Genomic DNA, 8394 nt, shown 5'->3' on the forward strand with positions numbered 1-8394 from the left:
TTCACATAGACAATAGTGGTGAAATTGTAAACTATTTAATAAGTATTACAAGCAACAAGATACTAGACATAAAAGGACACCTCCTAATAAAACACCTCAATTGAATGATTTGGCAAAAAAGATGAATAGAATACTGGTTAAAAGAATTAGGTCTATACTTACTAAAGCTAAGCTACATCAAGTCTTTTGGAGTGAAGTATTACTTACAGTGACTCATATGATTAATCTGAGTCCTACAATTGTTTTAGACAATTAGGGGTGGCAAACGGGTCTAAACCCGTCGGGCCGACCCACGTAACCCGCAAAAAAAGGCAGAGTGGGTTGGAAAATTGGGACCGCTAAATAGTAAAAGCCCGCATAACCCGCACCGCTTAAACCGCGGGCTTTGGCGGGGCGGGGCGGGACGGGCTTCCCCGCCGGACTTAGAATTTTTTTAGCAAGGGGTATTTTTACAATTTTTTTACCAAAACCCAACTTTCCCCAACTCAACTTACAAGAGAATGAAGATGAAAATTGAATATTTTGAATTATATTTATTTTGTTTTAGAGACAATATTTATAATTATATTTTGAATTATGTTTATTTTACTTTGGGAACAATATTTATAATTATATTTTGGATGAAAACTTGGTTTATAATTATATTTATTAGATATTTATAATTACAAAGATTTTAATGTTTGTGAATATAAAAATTATAATTTGTTTATACTTTTAGAAATTATAATAGTTAAAAGTAAAAAATATGAGAGATTTTTTTATGTTTTTATATATATTATTTAATAGTTAAAAGTAAAAAAAGAGGTTATTTGGCGGGTTTAGCCCGTCGGCCCGCTAGCCCGCCGTTAGGCAGGACGTGTTAGGATTTTGGGACCGCCTCACTAGGCGGGGTGGGACGAGCCAGCCCGCCAAAGGGCGGGTTTCGGCGGGGTGGGGCGGGCTTCCCCGCTTGCCACCCCCTACGGACAATGATGTTCTAAATTATCTTTAATTTGGTCAGGCAAAAATGTCTCATATAATTACTTGAGAGTCTTGGATGTAAAGAATTTATTTATGTTCCAAATGATGAGAGATCTAAGTTAGATGTGAAGACAAGACAATGTATTTTTATTGGGTTAGGATAAGTTTGGTTACAGGTTTTAATAAGCATGTAATAAGTCGTGATGTAGAGTTTATTAAAAATCATATCATTGAAAACATTGATAAAGTAAAGAATAGTCAATTACAAAAGAGCAATGATATGACTGATGTAGATCTAGTTCAGTCACTTCCTTCACCAGAACTAGTAGAGAAGCAAGATTGGAATCATATGCCACAAAATGAGCATTTGGCTTCTTATATAATCATCAAATGAGAGATGTAATTGATGCTCTAGTTGATGATAATATTGATAATCAACTTAAACTACTTGAAGATCCACCAGGTTTTCATCTTAAAAAATCTACTAGAGAACAACGGCTTTCAACGAGGTATCCTCTTAATGAGTATGCGATATTTACCGATGGCTATGTGACTTTGACTGATGGGGAGAACTTAAATATTATGAAGAGGCTATGGAATGTGATGACAATAAAAAATAATTTGATGCAATGCTAAATGAAATGCAATCCTTGCATGATAATCAAAGATTTGAATTTGTAAAGTTGTCAAAAAAAAAAAAAAGAAGAAAGCTTAGTAGAATAGGTAGGTTTATAGGTTGAAGCATGAAAAAAAATTTTTAGTCTCTAAGATACAAAGCTAGATTTTAGTAGTTAAGGACTATAGGTAGAAAAAGGAAGTTGATTATAATAAAATCTTTTCGCTAGTTGTGAGAAGGTCTTTTATTAGAACTATTTTGAGTTTGGCTGCAAGTCTTGATTTAGAGATAGAGTAGATAAATGTAAAAACTTTTTTTTTCATAGTGATCTTAAAGATGAAATTTACATGGAATAACACGAAAGTTTCATAGTAAAAGATAAAGAGGATTATGTTTACAAACTGAATAAGAGTTTATATGGCTTAAAGCAAGTTTTGAGATAACAGTACAAGAAGTTTGAGTCTGTTATGACAAAACAAGGCTATAAGAAGACTATATCTAATCATTGTGTATTTATTCAATAGTTTGTTAGTAATGATTTTATTATCCTTTTGATATATGTTGATGATATGTTTATTGTTGGTTAAAATGCTTCTAAAATTGACATGTTAAAGAAGTAACTTGCAATATTATTTGCAATGAAGGATCTTGGGCCAACAAAAGAGATTCTTGATATAAGAATCATGCGTGATAGGAATGAGAAGAAACTTTGGCTGTCACTGGAGAAATACATAGAGATAGTGTTGCATAGGTTCCAAATGGAGAAAGTAAAGGCCATTAATACTCCTCTTACTATACACTTTAAATTGAGTTGCAAACAAAGTCCATCAAATGAAGAAGAGAAGAAAGACATGGAAAAACTACCATATGCATCAGCCGTGGATAGTTTAATGTATGTTTTGGTATGTACAAAACCGAATATAACTCATTTTGCTGTTGTGTTAGCTGTTTTGTTTCAAACCCAGTAAGAAAGTATTTTAATGCTGTAAAATAGATAGTAAAATACCTTTGTGGTACAATGATACTTCTAATATGAAGTTGTGTTATGAAAGTGAAAAGTGTATTTTAATTGGTTATACTAACTCATACATAGCAGGAGATATTAATTTTAGAAGGTTCATTTTAGGTTTCTTAATTAACTTTGCAAGTGCAGCTATGTCTTTACAATCTAGATTGCAAAAATGTGTTACTTTGTCTATTATAAAGGTCGAGTTTATTGCTATTACCAAAGCACGTAAGAAGATGCTTTGGATGAATTTTTTTTAAGAAACTTGGATTTTCTCAAGAGAGATATATATTGTTTAGTCAAAGTGCTATACATTTTAGTAAAAACTTAACTTTTCATTCTCGATTCAAACATATTGATGTGAGGTATCATTGAATACATGATGTTTTGGATATTGAGTTGTTGAAACTTGAAAAGGTTTACACTGATAAGAATGGTTCTGATATGATGACCAAAACATTACCATAGTGAAAGTTTGAAACTTGTTGCTTAATCGCCAGATTGACAGTGAGGGAGAGATTTGTTGGGTTTTTGAGCTTTTTTCCTATGTGGAGAAAAAGTCTAAATGTTAGTATCCAATCTCATGGTTGCTCTTTACTGAGAAGAAAGTGACTGAGGTTAAGTTAGGGTTCTAAAAGAGAGGTATCATTTGAAAGAGAATATCAACCAATAGAGAGAAGAGAAAGAATTGTCGCACATATGTGAAGCTATCTTTGTAAATGGATCATTATAGATATGTTAACCATTGGATCAAGCTCAAATTTAGATATTGTGTTTTAGACACCTGGTCATTCGTTTTTGCCATTCGGATATTCAATACGAAATTTGTAGTTAGAGATATTGGCCATATAACAGTAATTCTGTTTTCTGGTATTTTCATCTTCTTATTTTATAAGTTGTGATGTTTGTGTTGTTTGACTTGTATGTACATTTTATATAGTGATTTGTGATTCTGTTGTACTTTATTTTGATCATAGTAAAGCTATTTTTTTAATATTAGTAACTCATGATTTTTATTTTTTATATTGAAAATAAATTTACGTTAAAAATTCTGATATTTTTGTCTCTATTTTTAATTTTTCTATGAATTTTTTCACTACTATTGTTATTGTTATTGCTAATTTGCTATTTATTTAAGAATGAATGTTATTTTCCTTCTTATTTTTATAAGTAGAAAATAATATATTTTATTCCTATTAATAATAATATTTTAGTCTTTAAAAGATTTGGTTTTTATAAACATTTTAGTATTTAAAAGATCAAATCATAGCACTTTAATAATGATCAATTAATTTAGTGTAATTCGAATCTTTAAAATACTAAATGTGTTATGATTAATCTTCCAAGGACTAAATATTATTTAACAAAGACCTAAAGTACTTTTATTTTACAAAAGATAGGAATACAAGAAGCTCAAGTTCAAATGAGTTATACATAATATTTAACAACTAAGCTGTGAGTTTAATTAAAAAGAAAAAAAGAAAAAAAATTAAACTGTTGGAAATTAGAATTTACATTTCAGGTATTAAAGTATAGTGTTAACTTCTTTATTTTCTTCCCTGATCTTTTTTTTTTTTTTTACAATGTATACAAATTAAATACTCAAAATAAATGAATTAAAATATAGGTGAATGCTAATGTGCTCTAAAAAAATATAAATAATGCATTTTTTTAACTTTAAAATTTAAATGTTAAATCTTAAATTTTTAACTCTAAATTCTAAATATTAAATTTTAAATTCTAAAATTTTGAACTCAAAATCCTAAAATATAAATGATAAATTTTAAATTTTAATAATTAAAAATAATAAATGAAAAGTTATTTTTTTAATTGATAATGAATAAAATAATTTTCTTTATTTAGTAACGAATGTTTAAGGATAAATTAGAAAAGTATAGTCCTTTAGGTTTTTCAAAAAATCCCATTAAATACACATAGGCCCAAGTGTTCTCCAAAAAGGCCGAAACGTTTCAGTCTCTTTCTCTCTCCCTCCCAAAATTCTATAAAATATAAATCCTTCAAAAAGTCTGACCGAAGAAAACACTTCAGAGTTCAGAAGAATCCAAACCCCAGAAAGAGGAAGAAGGAAGAAGAAGGATGGGGACAAGAGAGGTTTATGAAGAGAAGCTTAGAACAGGGAATCTCCATCACGATCCTACCCTAAATCCTGGCCTCGGTACCCCACGTTGCCCTCGCTGTCTGTCTCTTCTCGACCCCAATGTCGTTAGTATTCTCTCTTCTTCCTCTTCCTCTTCCTATTCTTCTTGCTCATTATGTGTTCGATCATTTGCCCCAATTACACACTCTGTTTTTTTTTTTTTTTTTCAGGAGAAAGGCGAATGGACCATCACCCCCGTCTTGCACGATGCCACTGCAGTCGTGAGTATATAACTAACTCAGTATAAATTTTAGTTTTGAAATTCTGAAGTTAAATCTGATATTGTATGTTAAATATTGGATTTTTTTTTTGGGTGTTATTGTTCTGAGGGAAGTGATGCTGATGTGTTTTTTTTTTCGGTTGTATAGGCTGGCTCAGGGCTTGGTGGTATGCTTAGTGTAGTTCATGGATTGAACACAGGTAATTTTAGAGGATGTTCGATAATATCTCAAAAATCAAATATGTTATTGGTAATGTTATTGATATTAGGAAAATACTCTAGTTAGAGCTGTAGTATGAATTAATGTCAGAGCAAAGGGGTTGGACTTGCATATTTTTAGGTCCACATGACATTATAGTATATCTTTTAGCTCGCTATACATTGTAACAAATTATCCTTTCTTGAAAGGTGAATTAATATAGTGGATCTTTTATTGCCATGGAAGGAAAACTTGACTCTTTGTGGAGTTGGAGTGGGGGGAATCGGTGCTTATTATGGAATCCATATATAAAATTGCCGAAGCTCATGGAATGGTACTCATATTTTGTGGTTGCATAATCAAAAGCAGCTCTAGTTTCAGTTGAATGAACTGCCTAAAACTCGTATGAGAGTTGGTTTAACCACCAATTATGGCATAATATTTCCAAGATGTGTTAACATCTTATAAACCAGTTTTTATCTAAACCAATTTAAACTAAAACTTTCACAAAAAATAAGCTGGTTTCATCTAATCAGTAATCACTTTTTTTCCTCTGCTATTTACTAGGTTAATCTTTCTCAATGATTAAAAAACTATTCAAGTTAGTCCAGAATCAGATACTGTTTAATGATAAACTAGTTTGTTTTTATGCAGATTATCATAATTTGTTCCATTTATACAATATTAAATTGGTTTTTCAAGTTGTCGAACAGCATCTAAGTTTCCTTTACTTTCTATGTTATTGCTACTGGATCTGATGTCATTACAGTATTTTATTTGTACTTTGAATGAACAATAAGTGCCATGTTGTTTTGATAATAATTCAGGGCCTTCTAGTTGTTACTTGTTATACAAGCTTTTAACAATATCTTAAAGTGATCTGATTTATTCTTTGATAGTGTCCAACACTTTACACTCTTACCAGGGTTAATTAAAATTAAATAATATGGTTGAAAATATTGCTTATTGATCTTTGTTTGCAGGGCTACCATACCTACAAAACCGTCTCAAGGGATCCAAGTGGCTGCCTTTTGTTGTTGGGGTATGTATACCTTCATTGGTTTTATCTTTTATACAAATTGCAGTTGCCAAGCTTTATACTTTATTGATGCCTAGAAAGGGCAGATCATAGAATATATTGTCTGTATTCATTCATATATATGTAATTATCTTAGCAGATGTACCATAGAGCTTGTTCATATTCCATAGCAAACTTATTTCTTTTCTTCACTATTTTCAGCTCCCTCCATTGCTAATGTATTCAGTTGCAAGTGCCGCATTTGGAGGTAACTTTGCGCATGCCTAAAGTTTCTATTCCTTTTAAATTAATACATCTATATGTACTGTTTCAACTTGTTCTTTTGCTTCTAGTTATTTTATTTAGCTCTGTGAGTGTGTTAATTTTGGTTCAGTAATTGCTGGCGCAGCTTTGTGTATAGGAATGAATTTCATATATGAATTTGAATCTGTCATACGTTGGTTCCTTGGGTTTTATTGATTGCATTAGATCTTGGTATTGTTTCATCATTATTTTAGGGGTTGGTTGTAAGTTTGATTTTGGAGGAGAAAAAAGCGAGGGAAAGGGCTTGAACTGTAAAGTGACATCCCTTTACCGATTCAGACTGTTCCATCCCTTCCCCTTCAACACTTAAACTTTCAAACAGTCTTAGGCTACGAACTGCTACATGGATCGGTTTCTACAGCTAATAGCGTTTTTGTCTACTTGCCATTTTTTACTAGGTTTGATGAAATTTCCAATTAACTTGTAATATTTGTCATTAATTATGATTGGGTTTAGGGCATCATAGTATGTTACTCGGCTAGTTAGCTTGTGGTTTGCCTTCGAATTTTGACGTCTTATGCTGAAATAATGACAATTTGCTACTATTTAGCTTTTAATACCCTAAACTAATGTGGATATCTATGAAATCTTTAGGTTATGTGCTTCCGAAGTTCACTCAACTCACTGTAACATCATACTATGCTGCCTCAAGTGCTTCACATTATGGAATCTCACTTCTCACCAGGCATATTGAAGAGAAGCACCATTCCCAATCTCAGCAAATCAAGAGGCTCTGATAAATACAAGATACATATACACTTCAGCAATTTTGGTTACATTAGTTGTTACTTGTTACCTATCCATCTAGATGTATCACACGGTGGGTGTTTAGGTTTTCATAGTGCGTTTATTATTCCATGTGAAATGTCAATAATGTGAATGACGTTTCTATGCACTTTAGTTTGATGCTGCAATTGGCCATTTCGTCAAGTTTTGGGTACATAAAATGTACTTTGTTGTGTTAATTGACTTTAGGCAACAGCAATTTTGTGAAGGACAATAATATTCATGTTGTTTTATTATAAATTTAATTTTGATGCATTGACAATATTACATAGTCGTCCAATCACATGTTCTTTTGAATTACTATTTACGCTATTGATATGAAAGGTTATTTTTTCTAATGTAATACTACGTAATTAGATGTATGTATAAAATTGTTTTATATTGTTAGTATATTTAAATTAAATTTATATTTTATACGATTATAAATTTGATTTTGATATACTGACGGTATAAAATATTATATTGTTCAATCATATATATATATATTTTTTAGATGATTATTAATAAAATTAATATAAAAAATAATTAATTTTATTGATGTGGTATTATATGATTGAATCTACACATATAAAATTGTTTTATACAAAAATTATATCAAAATTAAATTTAAGTTTAGGTGAATTTTATGGTATAGAAGGGAAAAAAATTTCTACATATGTAGATTGTACATAGTTTACAGGTGAAATGCAGTTTTAAAAGTGAGATACAAGCAGCCGAGGCCTTGGACCAATGGCAGGACCAATGGCAGCATTATCTGCCTCGCTGGGACTGCACCCGGGTTCGAATCCTCAATGAAGAATATAGAACCCATGTTAGTAGTGTATCCATGTAGTGTGTGTGAGTGTGTTGTGTGAGTGTATAATGTATGGATGTAAATGTATAATATTTAGGATTGGGAGTTATCCAATCCACTTGACAAAAAAAAAAAAAAAGAAAGTGAGATACAAAGGCCTTTTCTTTCTTTCACGTGAAAGTTTTAATGCTTAGCTTAAATAATTATATTTATCATGATTAATTATAATGTGTTAGAATTTTTTTGTTTTTGCACAAAAGAAAGCATTTTGGGTTGAAGTCAGGTTTTTTTATTATTACTCAATAAATCTTAAA

At 30.8% G+C, this 8394-nt stretch overlaps 1 protein-coding gene across 2 annotated transcripts; it reads left to right on the forward strand.

Moving 5' to 3' along the window:
• The first annotated feature begins 4575 nt into the window (after window positions 1-4575).
• Window positions 4576-7554, forward strand: LOC112750098 (uncharacterized). Of its 2 annotated transcripts, XM_025798647.1 has the most exons (7): window positions 4600-4805; window positions 4911-4961; window positions 5109-5160; window positions 5406-5493; window positions 6143-6201; window positions 6400-6445; window positions 7096-7554. In XM_025798647.1, the coding sequence occupies exons 1-7, from the start codon at window positions 4680-4682 to the stop codon at window positions 7193-7195; spliced, it is 522 nt and encodes a 173-aa protein (XP_025654432.1). In that variant the 5' UTR covers window positions 4600-4679; the 3' UTR covers window positions 7196-7554. The 2 variants fall into 2 exon arrangements, with proteins under 2 accessions (XP_025654441.1, XP_025654432.1); XM_025798656.2 differs by lacking the exon at window positions 5406-5493 and having other exon boundaries at window positions 4576-4805.
• The last annotated feature ends 840 nt before the right edge of the window (window positions 7555-8394 follow it).

This window comes from Arachis hypogaea, chromosome 2, assembly GCF_003086295.3.
Source record: "Arachis hypogaea cultivar Tifrunner chromosome 2, arahy.Tifrunner.gnm2.J5K5, whole genome shotgun sequence".
Taxonomy (NCBI): Eukaryota; Viridiplantae; Streptophyta; class Magnoliopsida; order Fabales; family Fabaceae; genus Arachis; species Arachis hypogaea.

What these genes read in the sequence shown, in the direction of transcription:
- LOC112750098 (XM_025798647.1), top strand. Translation starts at nt 4,680, where the DNA reads ATGGGGACAAGAGAGGTTTATGAAGAGAAGCTTAGAACAGGGAATCTC. An exon ending in TGCACGATGCCACTGCAGTC is followed by an intron (nt 4,962 to 5,108) that starts GTGAGTATATAA and finishes TCGGTTGTATAG; the next exon opens with GCTGGCTCAGGGCTTGGTGG. An exon ending in TTGCCGAAGCTCATGGAATG is followed by an intron (nt 5,494 to 6,142) that starts GTACTCATATTT and finishes CTTTGTTTGCAG; the next exon opens with GGCTACCATACCTACAAAAC.